This window comes from Struthio camelus, chromosome 19, assembly GCF_040807025.1.
Source record: "Struthio camelus isolate bStrCam1 chromosome 19, bStrCam1.hap1, whole genome shotgun sequence".
In the NCBI taxonomy this organism is placed as follows: Eukaryota; Metazoa; Chordata; class Aves; order Struthioniformes; family Struthionidae; genus Struthio; species Struthio camelus.
In genome coordinates, this window is record NC_090960.1 from 14,609,441 (window position 1) to 14,629,460 (window position 20,020).

The 20,020-nt window shown below is 44.9% G+C and overlaps 3 protein-coding genes and 1 long non-coding RNA gene across 5 annotated transcripts in view; 2 read left to right on the plus strand and 2 right to left on the minus strand.

Moving 5' to 3' along the window:
• Positions 1 to 553: 553 nt before the first annotated feature.
• Positions 554 to 5,720, plus strand: TMEM220 (transmembrane protein 220). Its single transcript, XM_068914070.1, has 6 exons — positions 554 to 695; positions 913 to 942; positions 2,134 to 2,194; positions 3,692 to 3,815; positions 4,665 to 4,724; positions 5,549 to 5,720. The coding sequence occupies exons 1-6, from the start codon at positions 609 to 611 to the stop codon at positions 5,679 to 5,681; spliced, it is 495 nt and encodes a 164-aa protein (XP_068770171.1). The 5' UTR covers positions 554 to 608; the 3' UTR covers positions 5,682 to 5,720.
• A 563-nt stretch (positions 5,721 to 6,283) lies between these two features.
• ADPRM (ADP-ribose/CDP-alcohol diphosphatase, manganese dependent) lies at positions 6,284 to 10,002 on the minus strand. Of its 2 annotated transcripts, XM_068914068.1 has the most exons (3): positions 9,378 to 9,988; positions 8,570 to 8,686; positions 6,284 to 7,553 (listed from the first exon to the last, which is right to left on the minus strand). In XM_068914068.1, exons 1-3 carry the CDS (start codon positions 9,922 to 9,924, stop codon positions 7,267 to 7,269), a joined length of 951 nt encoding a protein of 316 aa, XP_068770169.1. In that variant the 5' UTR covers positions 9,925 to 9,988; the 3' UTR covers positions 6,284 to 7,266. The 2 variants fall into 2 exon arrangements, with proteins under 2 accessions (XP_068770169.1, XP_068770170.1); XM_068914069.1 differs by lacking the exon at positions 8,570 to 8,686 and having other exon boundaries at positions 9,378 to 10,002.
• SCO1 (synthesis of cytochrome C oxidase 1) lies at positions 9,940 to 18,115 on the plus strand. The gene is made up of 6 exons (XM_068914067.1): positions 9,940 to 10,338; positions 11,031 to 11,121; positions 12,029 to 12,226; positions 13,870 to 13,962; positions 14,092 to 14,207; positions 17,246 to 18,115. The coding sequence occupies exons 1-6, from the start codon at positions 9,940 to 9,942 to the stop codon at positions 17,372 to 17,374; spliced, it is 1,026 nt and encodes a 341-aa protein (XP_068770168.1). The 3' UTR covers positions 17,375 to 18,115.
• Positions 11,112 to 20,020, minus strand: part of LOC104147584 (uncharacterized) — a 36,912-nt gene continuing 28,003 nt past the window's right edge. Inside the window, exons 3-4 of the long non-coding RNA XR_694922.2 lie at positions 16,426 to 16,525; positions 11,112 to 11,310 (exon numbers count right to left, since the gene is read on the minus strand). This is a non-coding gene — a long non-coding RNA (uncharacterized lncRNA). The remainder of the gene's footprint in view (positions 11,311 to 16,425; positions 16,526 to 20,020) is intronic.

Consider the following 20,020-nt stretch of genomic DNA (forward strand, 5'->3'; position numbering starts at 1 on the left):
CCCATGGCATATTACAAAATATTACGAAATAAGCTATTGTTAAGATCAACTTCCTGCTAACAATGATACAGCTTTAGTCAGTTGAGGAATATCATTCTCAAACTCTCTTTTTTCTGTTCTTTTAGGGAAGGGTGTAAAAAAGGTTGTAAAAGGCCAGGGAATGCGGAGAAATTGCGGGGGAACGTGGTACCAGCTGCAGCCTGAGCCTTAAGGGACAGCCTTGCCTTGGCAGAGGTGATGCAGCAGCATGACTCTCCTTTCCTCCCCGCACGCTCCCCGCAGACCCTGCGCTCTAGTACCCCCTTCGCTGTGGCTCCGTCCCCACCTCGCCCCACCGGCCTCCCGCAGCCGCCCCGCAGGCGCCAGCGCAGAGCGGTGCGGCAGCGCCCCGGGGCGGCCCCCGGCGCCTCACGCTGGGCCCCCGGCCAAGCGGGCCAGCAGCCGCGGCTGCCCCTTTGCCCCGACGCCCCGACGCCTGACCCGCCGTCAGCCCCTGCCCGCGGCCGTGGCTGGCGGGGGAGGGCGGCTGCGCAGGCCCGGCGGCGGCGCCCCGCCCGCGCGGAGGCGAGGCGAGGCGGGGGCAGGGTCCGGTCCGGTCCCGCGCGGCCATGGCGGGCGGCCGCTGTGCGGGGCGGCTCTGGAGGCTCTGCAACCTGCTCATGGCCGCCTTCTTCGGGCTGGCGGCCGCCGTGCAGGTGAGGCCGGCGGCGGCCGGCGCGAGGCCCGCGGCAGGGGGGCGGCCCGGCCCGGCCGGGGAGGCTGCGGGCGGCTCTGCCGGAGCCCCGCTGGGCCTGGGCTGTGGTTTGCCGGGCTCCGAGGGGCTCCTGTTCTCCACGCGACCTGTCGCCAAACCGAGGCGTCTCCTGTGACAAAGCTTGTAAGCACTCTCTTAGTAATGCTTCTTCTCTGCAGGTGAATGACCCTGACGCCGGACTGTGGATAGTGAGTATGGCTCGGCCTCTTCCTCCTGGGAAACCTTGAATAGGTTTCCTGGAAAAGGCCTGCAACAGGGCAGAAATCCAGGAGCTGTGCTGTGTGGGATGCTGTAACCCCAGCAGGCCATCAGAGGCCTCAGCCCAACTCACATCTACCTGACTATATGGCTTGGAGCAGCAAAAACCTGCTCCATGCTGTTAGCTGAAGAGCAAATAGATCCCTGGAAAATGGTCTGTTTTCTCCCCATATAAGCACTGAGGTGTTATTGTACTGATGACTGAAGTCTGACTGTACTTCCAGCATTTTTTATTTCACCTCAGCTTTGCAGCTGCCTCAATGTTTTCCTGTGCTGAGCACCACTTATCTTGTTCCTCCTTCTCTGGGCCTAAGACTGCCTGACCAAGCTACATCCCATCTTCACATCTGTTGTTGTAGTTGCTTTAAAACACTGGCTTGACTGCATTGTCAACCACTCAAATCAACAGGAGCTTTCTTGCAGCTCAGAAGAAACCTAAGGAATATTCCCTCTGCTCTTTCCACTCTGCCACTCCTCTCTTTCTGTAGACGTGAGCAGCATGGTGACTCTGATTCAGTATGAACAGGGTTTGGAGCTGGGGGAAGGAAGTGGGATCATCTTTGCAGGTCGCAAGAGCTGCTGTGTGGTCAGGGGCTGCACCCTCCACTGCACTTAACCTTGTGTAGGTGAGCCCAGCTATCCAGAGCTGGTTCTGTTGCAGCACTAGCTTTTTCAAGGAGAGCTGCCCAGCGCAGGCTGATGGGCACAGGATACAGAGGGGAGTTTCATAAGGGCTTTCCTTGGAGGATCAAGATGCAGCATATGGACTAGCCTGAGTGAGGGGAGGGTGGGGTGCAGGGCACTGCTGGCGACCTGTGCACAGAGCTGGTTAGGCAGTGAGGACTCAGGATGGGGCTCAACTTGTCTTATGACTGCATGGTGCAATGAAATTGGGTGGTGAGCAGGGAAGCGTTGTGGGTTGTTGTTACCCTCAGAAGAACACTATTGATCTAAAGGCATGCCAGAGAGAGAAAGATATACAAGTGTTCTGTGCATCTGACAAACTACTATGGAAAAGAAGGGGAGCCTAGTCTAAACACAGAAGTATGGATGTGGATGAATCCATTGTTGCCTTATGTTGCTGGGTTTTGCTACCGAGTAGATGTATGTCTCATTAACAGGTTGTCTACTTTGTGCCAGCTGCCCTTACGCTGCTTGTTGGCCTTAACCCCTCGATAACAGGTAGGATATTGTGTGCAAAACAGAATTTCTGGTCACAGTTTACTCCTAAAAGGTTTATTTTTATTGATTCACAAATTAAGGTCAGGCTGCCTGGAAATACTACCTGTTGGTAGTTTGTTTCTAGAAAAGATGGCCTTTGCTTTAGTATTTGTGGTTGGGCATGTCTGAGTGAAATGTTACTCATAGGACCCCTGCAGAAGGCATACCACTGGGATAGTCTTATCATTGCACTCCAATTACAGTTCTCTATGGAGCACAAGCCTAGGAACGTGTTTTAACCCTGGCTCTGACATTGAGATTAGCAGATTGCTTAATCCACATTGTTTCCCTGTGGTAAAATTGGAATTGTGCTTATCTATCTACGTCATATAAGAGCAGTTAAGCTCTGTACAATGCTTTGAAGAGCTAAAGGCGTTATTTAGTGTTAAGTATTGTGACTACCACACAAAGTGCATGTACAGCAATGTAGACTTCTAGAGAATTCTGTGTTATGGTTGAATTTCCAAGGATGTGTATTCCTTGGATGTATACTAAGGGCTATTTGTCATTCAAGACTAATTTGCCATTCAAGAATATGGAAGACCCAGATCGTGCCTCTACACAGCTGCAGTAAGCTCAGCCAAATGATTAGTTTACCATGGAATTGATAAGAAGGTTGAAAATCACACTGAGTTCTTGAATTTTGGCAGCCCATCATCTTTAACACTTGCCTGGAGGGGTCAGTGCCTAGAAAAGACTGCTTTTAACTTTGTGGTTTCTTGCTGTTGACATTACTGAGGTCTACTGGCAAACTGCCTATGTCATTTGCTTACCTCTCTCCCATGAGAACCTGGAGATGGACATAAAAAAACTGAAGAATCTCTGGGCCCGTTCAGACTTTTTATAACATCTTCATTTCTGTGTTTAAAATATCAGTCCCCAGCCCACAGAGATGTCGTTAAGGTTGCTCATAATCACAGGCAAAAGTTAGAGTCTTATCTGGGAGAGTAAATGAAGGCAGTAAATTCTCTGCAATGCGGTAGTAGCTCAGTACCCTTGATGACTGGGTGGCAGGAGTTGGGAATTGCTCTCCCCGAGTCCTGGTGTTCCTCTGGTATCACTGCTGAGTCTGGCTATTGCCATGAGCTCTCGGAAAGCCATTCCTCCTGCTTAAGAGAACTTCCATTTGTAATCTTCCTCCTCATTTTCTGTGTATGTTGGATCCTGAGGCCTGTTTTATTTGCTAGGGAGAATGTGGAGCTGCTTTCATTGAGGTACTGCTGCCGAGAAATTGCATTTCTGGGAAAACACGCCTCAAATCCACTGGCTTATGTTTTCAACAGTACTTTTTAGCAGCTTTCCTTGGTCATAAAGATGCTGGTATTAATTCCATTCTAACTGCCTAAGATGTATTTGTTTGCTGGAGGCATCTGTTTTCCAGCAACCCAGATACTTTTGGCTTTATAGGGTATTCTTCATGCTACGCTGAGGTTAGTGCCAGTCTGTTTTTTCCCTCAGATAATCTTGTTTGGAGGACCCTCTGTGATCTTCATTCTGCTGGTTGTATTGTTGGGACCATTCTCTTGGCATGTTCTTTGTTTGCTTACACTCAAGCAAACATCTTGCATGAAGAGGAAGGCAGGTGAGTAATGCATTTTCTCTGAATGAATTCTGTGCACCAGGCCATTTTCAAGCTAGCTGTGACTTTATGATAGGTCATCTTTAGGCTGAGCTTTATTTGCCGAGCTGTTGCAGCGAGTAGAGTTGGTCCGGAGGACTTAAGCCAAGGAGGAGCAATCACAGCGTTACAAACCAGCAATTTGCTGGACAAAAGAGCTAAACAGACAGTGAATAATCCTGGTTGCTTGTCTGAATTCCACCTGACTGGATCAGTTAGATGTAATTAGGGGCAGTCCTGGCTTTCAAAGATCACAAAAGTAGCTCTGTGAAATAGCCTTGTGTTCTGTTACTGGAGCTGCAGGAATGGGAATTACAAGTGTTAAAAACTCTTGAGATGATACCATATGTGTGCTTATCTGGCAGGTTCTGCTGAGTCCTTGAACTGCTAGGGACTGAAGAGAGAAGGGAACAAATTCTCACTTGGTAAAGACTTGGATACTATGCTTGTTTAGTATAGAGAGGAAGTAGTGGCAGCTGCTGCTGCTGCTGTTTACAATATGTAATCCTGGGGTGTTGGTTTGCTGTATATTAACAGGATAAATGTATTGTGGAGTATAAGTTTAGCAGTGGAGCAAAAAGTTGAAGGAGGAATTTCTGTAGCTGTATAGCTGGGTCGTGTTTTTGCAGATTTGTGGTGTCAGGCAAAGTTACTCAGCGCAAATGTCTTTAAAATTATAATCCTAGTAAAATACATTGAACTTCTACAAGGGAGGGAGCGTATACTTGCTCTACTCTTTTGGAGGAATTTTTATTTTTTACAAGCAAGCATCTGTGTATTATATTCTGATCTAGTTTTCATTTGGCTTTTTAGAGAGTTGTCTGGTCTGCTGATTATTACAATATGGATGAGTCTTTGTCGCAGTTCAGCAAAGTAAGTTTTTTTGAATCCACTCATATATTCATACTTAGTGGACTAGCTTCTTGAAAACATGTAAGTGATTTTGGCTCCTTGTTTTTCTGCTTCATGTTACTGTCTAAATCTCAGATACCTAAGCAGTAGTAGTTAGTGTTGCAGCCTGTAAGGTCTTGCACAGATAAAAGTCTGCTGGGAAAAACTGAAGCTAAACAAAAGATTGTTTCTGCTTTCCATGCGGGGGGTGGGGGAGAGGCACATTCCCCCTTCACATATGGAGAACATGCCTCTTCTGTGGAACAGGCTAGTGGATGCTGACCACAACTGGTAATCAATCACAGTTGCAAAACCGTTTCTACTACAACTCCCAATTTACAGAAGTTTCTGAGGTGTCTGCTGCATTCTTCTGCAGCAGACTGGGGATCCAGGCAGAGTTCACAGAACACTAAATGGCAGGCTGACTGCAGGAGCTCCACACTTCTGTAGCACAGACCTCTGAGGAGGCTGGGGAGAAGTTTTGCTGAATTCCTGCATTAGCTGGGAGCATGAAAAAAAATAATCTGCCAAACAGTATCTCTGTGTTGGCAAAACATGTCACAGGTGCCACTGTGCAAACAGGAGTGCTGGTTTATGTAGCCTGAAGACAGCAGAAAAATTTGCTTTTGGCATGTGGTAACTGCTTCAGCAAAGGACTCTGCTGATACAGCTACATAAGCTTCATTATTGTGGCAAAGGCTATGGTCTCTAGCCAATATAGACTTTCATAACAACCACAGTTCTGTATGAATGTTTGGTAACTGAGTCTGATTTGAAATAGCACTATTGTATTTATTTCTCTGTAGGAACCCACTAGGTGGAATTCGTTTGATTGCTGCAATCTTGGTCTCTTTCTTTCCCTTTGTTATGTGGCTGTACATTTACATGAACAAAGAGATGCGAGCATCTTGGCCAACTCACTGTAAAACAGTGGTTTAATCGGATGGGAGAACATATACAATAAATATTCTGGTCAGATATTCTTGTCTCTGCTGTTCGATTCCTAATGCAAGGTTAATACCAGTTTGATAGGACCCAAGAATGCCTGCCTGCTTGCCACATTGCAGTTTTGAGATTTGTTAATGAGGACTGGAAAAAAATAAAGAACACTGTCAAACCTGAGTGAAGATTTTTTTTCTATAGAAACTATTGTTCAAACTGCTCCTTTATACATTTTCAAAGCACTGTTGACCTAGTGCGTTCTAATATTAGTTATTCAAGATATCCTGGCATCCCTGGTCTGTTCTCTCCTGACACCTGGTACCTGGGGAAATCTGCTATTCTGTGACTTAAGAGGAAAAGTACTTGCAAACTTTCTTTCAATAGATAATTATTTGCAGCTGTAAAACCTCAAGGTATCTGCCTGGATAGTCCATTAATGAGACTAAGTGAAAAATTAAGTCTGTATTTCTATTTCTGTGCTAAAATCACATGTAGAATATATCTGAAGAAATATTTTAGGTTCATTATTAATAATTTTTGATATTATCTTTAACTAAAAATTTCTGTTTTTGTAAAGTAATAAATAGTATTTTCCTAAAGAAAATCCAAAGAAAGTTTGCATATATTTATTTTCTGTGAGATGCACGCTCAAGACTGCCACTAGCAGACATAGTCACTATCACAACTCTCTGCTTTTCACAGAATGTGTTTCTATAAAGCAGAACATATACAGCAGTCTAGACAGAGTAAGCATGCTGTCAGCACTAATCCTGGAAAAGAAAGCACAGGTGAATACACTGGACACACAAGGTGGCTGGGTGAGGGCCAGCATAGCTTCAGATGCAGCACAGCAACAGGCTTTAAGTCTTCCAAAGTCAGGGCTTGTTAGTTTAATACTGCTGCAAGCTAATACAGCTAGGTATGTGTAGATTCCAGCTGGTATATCTGTGGCATTACATGATGCCATAGTCTTCCTGGCTTGAGGTTTTTTAGCTTAGGCCTTTTAGTACTGTGCTGATGTAGCACAGATGGTCCCCATTTTCCTTGGGTCTTGCTTTAAAAGACAAAAGTAATTTTGAAAAAAGCTAACTTAAGACGACTGTATTGGGCTACAGGATGAAACTTTTGCCAGACTGGAGACATTGCTGACTTTGTTTGAAAAAAAGTTGAAATGCTGATGAGCAGGAACAATTTTGCATGTCCTAAGTCTGACCAATAGCAAAAAATATTGGTGGATTTTAAAGACAGCCTTCCTAATAATGTTTTTTTTTTTCCACAGTAACATTCAGGATTGGGTGTTCTGAGTCAAAACTTTGCAATCAGGTACATTTATTTCACAGTTACTGACCTTCTTTATTCTGCAAAAAGAGACTAGATTTGGTTTCTTACAAAAACATAACTTATAAAATTTTTTATCTGAGAGAAAAATGTTTGAGGAAAAATGTACAAGGATCAGCCAGGCAGATCTTTCTATGAACAAATATGCTGAATATGCTGAATCCCATTGCTGCAGTAGATGCTATTATGTTTTAGTTTGGGTAATTCCTGAAGAAGAACAATTTGCATTCATTGCTTACCGCTTTCAGTAATACATCACTCTGTCTGAAATTCTGCCCCTTCCCTTTAATATCATTTTATCATCATAGACATAAATAGTTCCAAAGGCATTGCTTTCTGGTGGAGTTTCAATAACCCCCTCCAGAGTTAGATGATGAACTCCATGAGAATCTAAACAATAGCCACCATCATGCAGGTGCCCTGCAAGAAAGCACACCACACACTGATGAGCATGTATGACAGAAAGGGCATCTTCATAATTCCAGGCTAGGCAAACTCTGTCTGAAGAATCTGGATGAATGGGCAGATGACCTGCAGTTGAGAAGGAAAAGAATTACTTCAGGTACATAACAGACATACTAACAACGCTCAATACAGATGCATCCACATTTTGAATTCTCTAAAAATGATAGAATCGCTTTGGTGTAGAGCCCAGGGAAACTTAGAGCATCTGTAAAATTCTGATTTCTCATTTTATGAAATATCCTTCATTTTCTTTTTTATATTGCCTCTTGGTATCTAAATACTGAGTCCCCTCTCAGTGGTATTCACTGATAGGTATAAGATCACTTCTGGTTTGTCACTCAGTCTAAATGTGCATTTTGAACAATAACACACTGCCCTTTGCTGGGAAGTTTAGGCTTCTTTCTGTATTCAGAAAGGTCATTTTCAGTGTGAAACAGATTGCTGTTCTCATACTTTACAGGCTACATGCATATCTCACTGCAGCTATGAAGCTACTGCATGATACTGGATGTGTTTTCCCAGCTGGCATACTCTGGCCACACAACTTCTTTGGCGTATAAGTTGCAGTCACCGCTACAGCCCTGTTGTGTGCCTGCCGCTGTTCTGCTCTTTGCTGTCATTTAGGCATTTCTGGTGCGGTAGTGATTTCCCTACCAGGTTCTCAGAACCATTTCCCTGTCACTTGGTTGTTTCTCAAGTACCTAGCAGTTTTCTGTCTTGCTGTTTTTTGCTCCCAATATGTCAGTCCCTGAGCCTCAGCAACAACTGTCTTTCTCAGTAATATTCTTGGTACCTGCTGCATAACGGCAACAGTGTTTTTCCCCAAATCCAGGACTCTTCTGAAGGTTCTGAACGTCCTCAAAATAGGGTAATAAAGTATTGGAGACAATAAGCGCTTGCAGGTGAAAGGCTGACTAAAGGAAGCTAGGATGCGCGATAGCTGTAGAAATAACAGAGCATGGGAATAACTGCAGTATCCAATGCTCACACCTGTAGCATACAATTAAGTTGAGCAGATGAGATTCCCTTCCAAGGGCCTCAACAAGCATGCATTCACTAATATGTATGAGAAACAGACCTACCCATAACTACAACTTTTTCTTCGTTTTCGTCAGAGAACTTAAGGACTTCATTGAACCAGTCCAGTTGAACTTGACTAAATCCCCCATTAAACTCTACAAACTGTGGTTCTTTGAGTCCTGTAAGGAAGAAAGGAGGTCAGGCATAGGTGCATGCACCTAGTGTAACTTCTCTGTTTCCTTTCTTTAGGTAGGTCTCTACATATGATAAATGGTTTTCTTTATTCTTATAAGCCTTTTTGCATCTGTTGGATCAAAACTCCAGACTACCTGGATAAACAAGAGCAAATGACTTGTTAGTGTTTTGGTGGGGTTTGGCCATACTGCATGCACAGGATTTCCACTCTTGGGTCCCCATACTCTGGCACAGGCTCGACTTTACTTGATACTCTCTGCAATAGTAGCTGCACTAGCAGGTCCCTTTTGTTCTGATACTGCAGGACATGTGGCACCCTATAAAATCATCCAGAACGCATCTGAGCAGCAAGACAGGTAGGTGGGGGATGTCCTGTGTCCACCTAGAGACCTGCTCCTGACTCAGCTCTTAACAGGCAGTAGCAGAGAGCAGGGGATCAGAGCAGATGGATAGAAAGAGGAGGAAGGTTTCTTGAGCAGCACCTCTGGAAGCAACATTTAAGAACGAGGAGCTGCGTTTATCTCGCACGGGCAAGCAGACCCTCGGGTATGCGAGCTCCTCGTCTATCTCCTGCACCTGTGCCTGGAGCGGCCGTGCGGATTCTGCCTCACCACCCGCACCTGGCACCGCCGACGGATGGCTCCGGCTGCAGGGCGCAGGAGAGGCCAGCGGTACCTGCGGGGCTGTTGAGGTTTTCGTTGGGGTTCTTCTCCTTCAGCAGCCGGAGGGACTCCCGGTACCGGGGCGCAGCCGTGTCCCTGCCCAGGACGCTCAGGTCATAGGCGTCGAGCACCACGAAGCGGAACCGCGGGGCAGGGCTGAAGTGGTAGGCCTGGCAGTCCCCGGCGGGGCCGGCAGCCGTCGAGGGCCGACTGTTGAGGCCGCTGCATGCCAGGCGCTCCCGGCCGAAGTTGTACAGCTCGTGGTTGCCCCAGGCGTGGTGCACGGGCACCGGGAGCCGCCTCAGCGCTGCCAGCACCCGCTCCAGCGCGCTCTCCGCCGCACCGTGCCGCGCGTTGACGCCGTCGATGGTGTCACCCAGCTGCAGCACGAAGGCGAGCGGCGGCTGCTCGGCGGCCCACGCCTCCACGGCGGCCCGCAGCAGGCGGAGGCTGTGCCGGTAGTACCGCTGCCGGCACCCCCAGAAGTCGTAGCCGTCCTCCGCGTCCGCGTACTGGATGTCTGCGATGACCCCGAAGGAGAAGAGTGGCGCCTCCTCCATGTCGGCCGCCGCCTTATGCAGAGGCGCCGCGCCCCGAGGCCCCGCCGCTGCCGCTCCCCCGGCCTGAGGGGCCGGCCGGGGCCCGCCGCGGCGCGGAAGGGGCGGGCCGGCCCCGGAAGGGAAAGGCGATACCCGGAAGAGCGGGCGGGGTGGAGGAGCAGCAGTATGGCGGCGGTACTGAGGTGCTGGCGGCTGCGGCGGCCCTGGCGCCTCCCGGGCAGCGCCACTGCCCTCGCTTGGGGGCAGCCGGTAAGAGCCTGGGCGACGCCGCTGCCGGCCGGCGCTCGGCACGTCGCTACCCTGCGGCCGCCCGCCGCTGGTCTACAGGCCCGCGGGGCTCCGTCCGCGCCCGGCAGCCGCCCCGTCTCCCGCCTGCCGCCGGGCGGCGGCCAGCGGGCGGGCTCGCAGAGGAGGGTAAGTGGGAGGAAGCTGTGGCGCCGGCGCACGGGGCCGGGTGCTCCGCCTGGCCCGGCTACGGCCCGCTCTCCCCCGCCTCAGGGCTTGCGGGAACGCGCAGCCCGGGCTGCGGCAGCTGAGCGCAGCGCGGCGCCCTCCGCGCGCCTTCCTGCCTGACGCTTTCAGCCTTTGCCTGAAACACCCTAGCGCCGCTGCTCCGGCCGCCTCCGAGCTGAGCTGCCCGCCGCGGGTCCCCGTCCTGCCACGCCGTCCTGAGCTCGGCATCTCTGAGAGCCCCAGGGCTGGCCTTGCGGGGCGGCACCCGCCGGCGCTCTGCGCATCTCGACCGGCCCTCACGTTGCTGCCCCATAACCACCTGCGAGGCTCAGGCGCCATTGGTGACTGCTGTGGTGTCAGGCACCCTCACCTGTCACGTCCAGTCGTCTCTCCTGTCGCGTCCGGCACTTTTCCTGGCACTGCCCAGGCAGCATAACCTCAAGCTAGGGCCTAAAGCCCTTCAGGACCAGAAGCTGGGGCTCAGGTGTCCCCCGCTGCCCTGGCTGTGAGGCTACCCTCCCTGCTCCTCCAAGGTCTATCTGTGCCGTGCCCGGTTCTGGGGTTCCGGAAGTGCCAGCGCTGGCCGTCCAGGCAGCACACAGGCACTGTCTGAGCAGCCTCATCGAGTCATTAACAAACTTCGTTTTCAGTAGCTGGTGTCTTGGCGGTCGCTGGTAACAACCTTTATTCTGTGTGGAGGATTGTTGGTGGCGATGAAAAAAATGAAGAAAGCGAAGGAGGAAAGTAAGTGTTTATTCACAGTCTGGTAACTTCCCCACTCCCTCTCAGCAGCCTTTCCACCAGCAGCCTTAAGTGGGCTGCACTGCTGAGCGATCTCGCGTAGGTGATTGTATCATGCTCTTGCTTGCGTTGCTCTGTCCCCAAATGTGAGATCGTAGTGCCTTTTTTTTTCCCAAACCACCTCCTGTTTGTCTAGGCAGAAAAGCAAAATAGAATGTCATGTTTTGAATTAAAAACATTTTATTCAGTTTTGCTGTCATGCTGCAGTCAAATCTGAAATAATTTGGATCAAGTCATGATTTATACTGTGCTAGTGTGTGAGTGTGTGCATATAAATGCTTTTATACCATAGAAAATGTGAAGATGAAGTATTATAAAATTCTTAGATACACTTTTGTTGTTGAAATGGTTATGTTTACTTATACCTGCTGCTATGAGTAAACATGGCATGAATCAATGCAAAAGCTGGAAAGGAGAAATTTATAGGTAGGATTTTCTGAGCACATTGATTCCTATGTATGTAACTTCTTTATGCATTTACCCATTCTGCAGTGACTGCTTTCTGTTTTCATTTTCATGTTTTTAATACTGTCTGTCCCTAAAAAACAAAAATTGGAAAATATGGAAATATGTGTTTGGATGTCAATAAAAGAGACAACAAAGAGATGTTTCGAAGGAATTTAGTGATGTATTTGATATAGGAATTTGCTCAAAATCAAATGCTCTGCTTTGAAGTCTTGTTCATGTTGGACTTGCTTTACAATGGCCATTGGTAGACCTTTATATTTTGAGGTGTTGGACTGTGATTCTGCAAGGTCACGTTGCTCTCAAACTTTAAGTGATTCTGAAGCTTTAGTGGGAAGGGGTGTATGTATCATGGAAGTTTATGATCTCCTTTTGTTTCCTGTAGAGCTGGAGAAAGAACGGAACCGAGGCATTGGGAAACCGTTACTGGGAGGGCCCTTCTCACTTGTCAGTCATGAGGGACAGCCCAAGACCAACAAGGACTACATTGGCCAGTGGGTGCTGATCTACTTTGGCTTCACGCATTGCCCTGATATCTGTCCTGATGAATTGGAGAAAATGATTCAAGTGGTAGAAGAAATTGGTAAGTGAATTCGGTTGGTGTGGAGATTATTTTTAGAGGCGGTCAGAGTTTATTGTAAAACATTACCTATGATGGTAAGTGAGGATCTTATGAAAAAAATACTGTTAGTTACTGTTCAGTAGCTGAATCAGAACCTGTCATATGAGGAAAGGCTGAGAGAGCTGGGATTATGTAGCTTGGGCAAGAGGACTCAGGAGGGATCTTATCAATGCATATAAATATCTGAAGGGAAAATGTAAAGAAGATGGAGCCAGACTCTTTTCAGTGGTGCCCAGTGACAGGACAGGAGGCAGTGGGTACAAACTGAACCACAGGAAGTTCCATCTGAATATAAGAAAAAAAAATTCTCAATGCAAGGGTGACTGAGCACTGGCACAGGTTGCCCAGAGAGGTTGTGCAGTCTCCGTCCATGGAGATACTCAAAGGCCGTCCGGACAGGGACCTGGACATTGTGCTTCAGGTGACCCTGCTTGAGCAGGAGGTTGGACTAGATGATCTCCAGAGGACCCTTCCAACTTCAACAATTTAATGAATCAACTGATAGATGACACATGCATTAACCTGTCTCCAATTGGTGGAACGTCACTGAGATCTGATTCTTAAAGCCTGATGAGGATGACCTTTCTGGAGCTGGGGAGTTCTTGTTAACATAATGTGTGATGGTGGCAGCTAAACAGTGGAAAAGAGAACAGTACCATCACAGAAAAAATATTTTTGCTGAGAGGTGGTCTCTCCCTTGCTCATTCTCTCTCTCTTGCATTCATTCATTGAATGCATCTTTATATGCAAAAATATTTGCCTGTTCCTGGCAAAATGCAGTCTGCCCAATGTTGATTTAATAGGAGGTAAAGGCTATGGAGCAACCACTCTAAATGTAATTGTTCTTAGCACAGTAATATATTGTCGATCCTGATAGTTCATTCTCCTGACAAATGTCTCTAGCTTTTCATCTTGGCCTCACTTTGGACCTCTGCATGAGACTGAAGTTTCCTCTTGGCCTCGTTTGGGCATTTCCTCTTGTATTCAGGAATACTCTGATTCTAATAACCTTTTGACTTCTGAGAATCACTATATTGTAGAACTGAGGTTGGGAGAAGGATGTGTGGTACAAACGGTTGTCTCAGGCTGCAGCTCCTGAAGAGTTAAAGAACAGGAATAATAGTAGCCAAGCAGGTGGAAGGATGAACTAAAATACAGAAAATACAGTGCAGGAGGCAGGGGTGTGGGGTATATGACTGGAACATGAGAGAAAGATCCTGAACTGTGTCTCCACCTATTCACCCATTCCATCATCACCAGCATGTTTTCATTGTACCAGCCATCATGCCTTGATCCCTAGATTGTGGTCTGGCATTTCCTGCATCAGAGCCAGTTTGTCACCTCTCATACGTATGACAGGGTCTCCAAGTAAGAGAGTGAGAAGTGAGCTGCACGTAGCACAGAGTGTTGGATTTCGTGGCCCTTGATTCCTTCAGAACTTGTATTATATAAATTAACCTGTATGAAATAGTCTTTTTTTTGTCACTTAGGATTGATGTAGATTCATGTTACAGTAGCTTGATTGTAACCTTATTTGGAGGGAGCTGAGAGACAGTTTTTAGTTTGCTGAGGAAAATAACAATTGTTAATCTTTGTGGTCACAGAAGGAATTCCGTCTTTGCCAAATCTGACCCCACTCTTCATCACCATTGATCCTGAGAGGGACAATGAAGAAGCTATCGCCAGATATGTAAAAGGTATTAGTTTTTTCTTCCATGATGTCTTATAACATGTGGTACAGAGCACTGAAAAGGAGGATCTTAACATGATTCTTAACATGATTCACTAAAATGTATAAAATGTCTAAATGTCTTCTTCCCATATAGAATTTTCTCCTAAGCTGATTGGATTGACTGGTACCAAAGAACAGATTGAGCAAGTCGCCAGAGCTTACCGTGTATATTACAGCGAAGGTCCCAAAGATGAAGACAATGATTACATAGTGAGTAAATGTAGGGCCTTTGCCTAATAGTAGACTTTGAATGAAACAGGATATGGATTTCAAATTGGAAGACAACTGTTATAATTTGTGCTAAAGTCCTACATGACAGAGTCCTATTACATCGACATGTTAAGTTTTATCTCAGAGGTCTCAATCAGAGTCAAGGTGCCATTGTTCTATGCCCTTTTAGGAGCTCACAAGCTCACTGAAAAATGGTTCAAACAAAAAAATGTACAGTCCAAGGACTGGATACAGAATAGCACACAAGCTAACAAACCTGGGGATAAACTGACTTTTTTTTTTTTTCCCCTGGAACTGGTAATTAATGTAATAGTAAAAGAAAGAAATGAAGGGGAAGTGAGTAACAACTCATCCCCTGCCAAACTGAGACCCAGAAGCAAGGTTCTCCTGGCAAGAGACTTGGATAATGCAAAGTTTGCGTACAGGTCCTGTGGAAGTTTTCCTCCAATGTAAAATGTTTAGCATGTTAATGCTAAAGCAAGTGGGAATAAAATAGGTACAGAGCACTAGCGTGAAGGGGGAAACTGAGGTTTATATAAGGCTAAACTGGGTAGTCAAAATCTCATTCTTTGTAAGTGAATGGGATTGACTATAGGGCTCGGAGCTACTGCCAAGGCCTTCCTGATCTGCCACATTGTGAATGGGCTGGAAGAATGAGGCAAGTGTAAGTAGTAGGAGAAGTGTGGATGCATGTTATATTATCTTTTTTTTCTTTGTTACAAGAACTAAAGGGTGTCAGAGAAAACTAAAAACAGGTTCAAAAAGGAGATGTTTTTTGACATAATAGGGGGTAAGAAGTGGAATCCTTGCTACAGATTTTGTGGACAGTAGAAGTTGACATGAGTCCAAAGAGAGACTTGATTATTTTTTGGAAGAACAATCTGTTGAGGACTGTGAAATACGTAGAAACCATGCCTTGCTCAGGAAGCCTGTGAGCCAAAAAATGCATATTTTTGTGCTGGTTTTATACTCTTCTTTAAAGCAACCATGGATGGCTGCTAATTAAGACAGGATGCTGGAGGAGATTTTTTCATCTGATACAGTATTGTCTGTTCTTATCTTGGTTGTTATTAGCAACCTGACTGTAACGTATACATTACCCATGTGGACAAAGAGACTAATGGACAAAAGAGTGATGCATAGAATGAAACAGCAAGAGTAACACATGACCTCAGTAAAGAGAGGGCAGAATCACACTAGCACTATGTACCACTCTGAGTTACTGAAAGAGATGTTAAGTGGGAGATGAGTAAGGGAGCTGGATTTTGCTGAGGTTGTTTCTAATCAACAGGGAGTGTTTTGAGTGTGTGACAGGGGAAAAGGAGTAGAGGGCACTGTGGAAGGAAGGCCAGTGGATTTGGGGCAGGAGAACAGCCTGGGAGTTTCTGATGTGGTACCAAGGAAGAAGAATATATCTGAATCTCTTCAGGATTTGGCATTGGCTCTTGGTTATGATAGGTAATGAGCACTATGTGTTTAGGGCAGGTAGGCCAGAGGACACTGAAACAAATTGGAAGGAGGATTGCAGCAATAGCAGATTGGGAGGAAAAGCTTGAGGCTGGTTTGTGTGCTGACCTGAGATGTATCCAGGTAACTACTACTCTGTTGTGCTCATTTACTACTATGAGGATTCTCCCCACCCCAAATCTTGCATGGACCTGTCATGCCAGTCAATGATTAAGACTGATGTTTGTGCAGAAGCAGGTTCTGTTTTCTCTGCAGGCTGCTGGGAGATGGTCCAGTATAGCTGGTTAGACTTCTCTGCTCGTTTTTACATGAAACGAGCATTGAGTAAAAGCATCTGTTTGCGTTTTTAAATTATTATTCATATATTACTAATATCTTCCACAGGCAAGGGAGTTAAGATACTCTCAGCAGGCTGCTTCATTTTTTGCTATAGTTTCCAGTGGAAAGACAATAGGATCTGAATTATAATTCAGATTCTTGTAAAAACTGTAGCTCCTGGTAGCTGAATTTGTGATTATCTTGAACATTTAAAAATCTAGAGTAGAATATTTGACTTAAATATACTTCAGAACAAATTTTAAGAAACAATGGCATTTTTGTAGTCAAAGGAATCTTTAACACATTTTTAGCTTCTAACGATGCAAATGCTTATGTGCTTTCTTAAATTCAAATGCAGGCTTACTTTCACAAACTACTACTTTCCCCAGTGGGACTAAGATTATGTACTCACTTTAGCACTTGCAGATTCATGGCTTCAGTTTTCAGTATATTGTGTCTTTGCTGATAAGAAATGCCATCACAGTTACGTGCAGACCATACCTGCACGTAAGCTTAAAAAAAAAAAAAGAGTTAGTTTTATGTAAATCAGATAGAAATATCTCAAACCTTCAAAATAGTTACTTGGAAAATTTATTTAGATTATTCCAGCTTCTTTCCCATTAGCTCCACTCTGACTCCACTGTGATGTCTGTAAATGCCACATAAGTAGACAGTAGAGGGAGCCCCTTCCCAGGACACTGCATTTCCCTCTGCACTGAATCCTATGTCCACAGCTTCCCTCACCCAGTGATGTTCTTAGTCCTTTATTTGCTCTGACTGTATACTTGGTTTAATGAAATACCGACATTTATGTAGGATTTGTATCATACTAACAGCAGAAGCCTGAATACCTTGGGGGTTATGTAGCAAAAGAAGAGGTAGAGGAAAACTGGGAAAAGTGAGGGGGGAAAGTGCCTTAGCCTGTACCTGCCATGCATTGTCCTTAGCCCCTTATGTGCTGAGGGGAGGGTGCCTGCAGCTCAGGGAAGACTGTTCTGCTTTCAGTATTGTTTCACACATCCTGAATATACAACTAGTTTTCTCAATTTTTTGGTTGGGTAAAAAAATAAAAGGTCTCTGAGGTGATGCTAAGTTGTTCCCGATCTGGCTTTAGCCCTTTGGTGAAAAGTATTGTCAGGCATTTGAACTAAAGGCTAAATGGGGCGCTGTTGCTGCTGGCTTTGAGAGATATGCAGGATCCATTTACCAAGCAGCTCTGTGCTCTCTTGCAGGTGGATCACACAATAATAATGTATCTCCTTGGACCAGATGGTGACTTTGTGGACTATTATGGCCAGAATAAGAGGAGCTCTGAGATTTCTGCTTCTATTGCTTCACACATGAGAAAATACAGATCCTAAAAGAGAAGATTTTCAAAGATTGATGCAAACATCTGCTGTAGGTTTGGCTGTAATTGTGCATTGTATTCAGTGGAGTTACCATTATGAAAAATCAGTAAACAGCCTTCCCAACGGATATTATCTGCAGCAAGATTTCAGCCATGAGAGGAAGCTTGGGATGTCTGTGAAACATTGTTGGGAGCAAAAAATGGAAAACACTCTGGAACCTCTGTATCACTGGCCAGACATCAGTGGAGGATGGTCGCAGCAGGAAGGTGATTACTTGATGAAAAGCCGTGTAAGCCATGGCAGCCTCAGAAGACCCATGCTATCTTTTTTTATTCCTGCGCTATTTTGCCTACAGGCAGAGGCACTTCCAATATTGTAAGCAGAAAGCCTTAAGAGTGCTTCTTTATTTAGGTTCAGAAGATGAAGAGCACTGAAACCTTTAGTAGCTTGTACACATGGGACCAGCCCTGTAATCTGTCTGATCTTTCTCATTTGAGCACAGAAGTGAAATGTTTCTTCTTGACAATTTTCCCCTTATCCTTTGTGAACATTACTAATATTAGTTGGAAGGAAAAGGGTGCTAGGTTGCAAATATATTTTTCTTCTGGTTCGGTGCATACTCTCATCCTGACTTATGCTATAGTGAATAATGAAGTGGTGGGGATGAAGGGGATCTGTTTCTGTGCATAGGGCTGTCAGCCAGATAAATTTTATGCAGTGCTACATTTGAAAATAAAAGACTGCTTTGTACAATTGCTTTATTCCTTTTTAAGTTTTGCAGGAATCACCTTCCAGTAGATGAAAGAGTGAATGTATTGTATGTCAGGTACAGTATGAGGTCTTAATCTGCCAGTAGGGACAACATGCAGAGTAGAGAGTCCAGACTATGTCATCTCTTTTTCAGTTGTACCAAGGCTTATGTAAAAATGGTCTCAATGGTGGAGTAATTGTGGGGGTATCTTTTATTTTTATTTCTTAGTTTGAGTTGATTGGTAATAGAATACTCATCAGACTTCATTTTCTTACTGTGTTTTATCCCTCTTCAGAAAGTAGTGATCTTGTAGTATCACAAATCACAGCATAAGCTGGGTTGTTTATTTATTATCTCACTGAAACCAAAAGAATGACTCACAGGACATATGCAAAGAAAATTTCTTTGCATAAGTCCCACAATGTTTCAAACTGAATACAAATGCTACTACAGAAATTGATTTTGTGAACTCCTTTGTGTATGAAGTTACTTTATCTGGTAAGGTACTGGGTGGAAGAGGTATGGAATAAAATGCAGATTAGCGCTAGAGACAGCATCAGCTAGAGTAAGGAAATACTTTGCTAAAATCACTGCTGTGTGTTGAGTGAAAAATTGCAGATGTCACCAGGAATAAAGAAGCAAATGGAGAGAAATGGATGCAGATACTTCTAACGCATGCTTTTATAGTGTTTCAAGTAGAATTGAACCATTGATACTTAGTACAGAAAAGAACCTTCTTTGTGACCAGATTTCATATTTAAGTCCCTGTTGCTCTTAGCAGTCCTATCTTAGTTGTGAGTTTGCTGTGGGGTAAACTGTGGAAGCAAAACATTACAGTGTATTTCTGGGCTCCATAGGGAGAGGTTTTTCATCACAGTGCAGAAGTGTCTGAGATGTTCTTCACTGTGTGCTCCTTACCTCTGTCTCCTAGTATGTACAAGATACCAGTTAGTGACACTTTGTATAAACTTGCCTATGTCAGTTAAGCTATCATTAACACAGTGCTGTGTTCCTATGAAACTATTTCAGTTGTAATCAATGATTACTGATAGTAGGATTCTCATGCCTTTTTTTTTTTTTTTATCCTTTTCCTATGAGCAGCAAATAAGGCTGAGCTTTTACCTTTTTAAAACTTAAGTTCCTTATTACCTAAAAAAGAATTACAGGCTAAGACCAGAAACTCCCTGATAGCAAACTATGTGATTCTGTAAGGTTTTTTTTTTTTTTTTTTTTCATTCAATGAAATTCTGAAACAGAAGACATTAAGTTAGGCTGAACAGTTTTAGAAATGGAGAGATAGCAGGGCACTCCTCTCCGACTGTGGGGTGTGAGGGAGAAAGTTCCTTTGCCTAGGGAAGGTGCAGTATCTGAAGTAAATTTCCATCTTCCTAAAATCCTGAAAAACAGCAAACTTACCAATTCTACATCAGTTATAAAACATTACTGGTGCAGGTAACAGTACATGTCAGCTCTTTATATAGTCTATACAGACTTTTCTGTAGTGAGCTCCTGAGGATATCAGGAAGGTTACTGTGACAGAACATGTCTAACACTTCACCCTTCTGATAAAGCTCTGCTACTGAAAAAAGATTCCTAAAAATCCAAGCTGCTTTTTGCGTCTCAAATACTAGATAGATTAAAGAAGGATGATGTGTGGTGTTTTTTTGTTTTTTTTTTCCCTTTTTTAAAGGATCACCAAGATTTTTTTAGAATTAATTTGCGGTGAAAGTTTTAGTCTCTTAGAATTTAACCTTCGTTCCCAGCTGTTGAATTTTTTTCTTGTGCTGACTGGTTTGATTGCAGTTAGTATATTGTAGGCATCAGACTTCTTAGTGCTTATATAAATGTCAAGCTAGGCAACACTGCTTTGGCAGCATTTTGGCAATAGGGGACTGAACAGCATCATC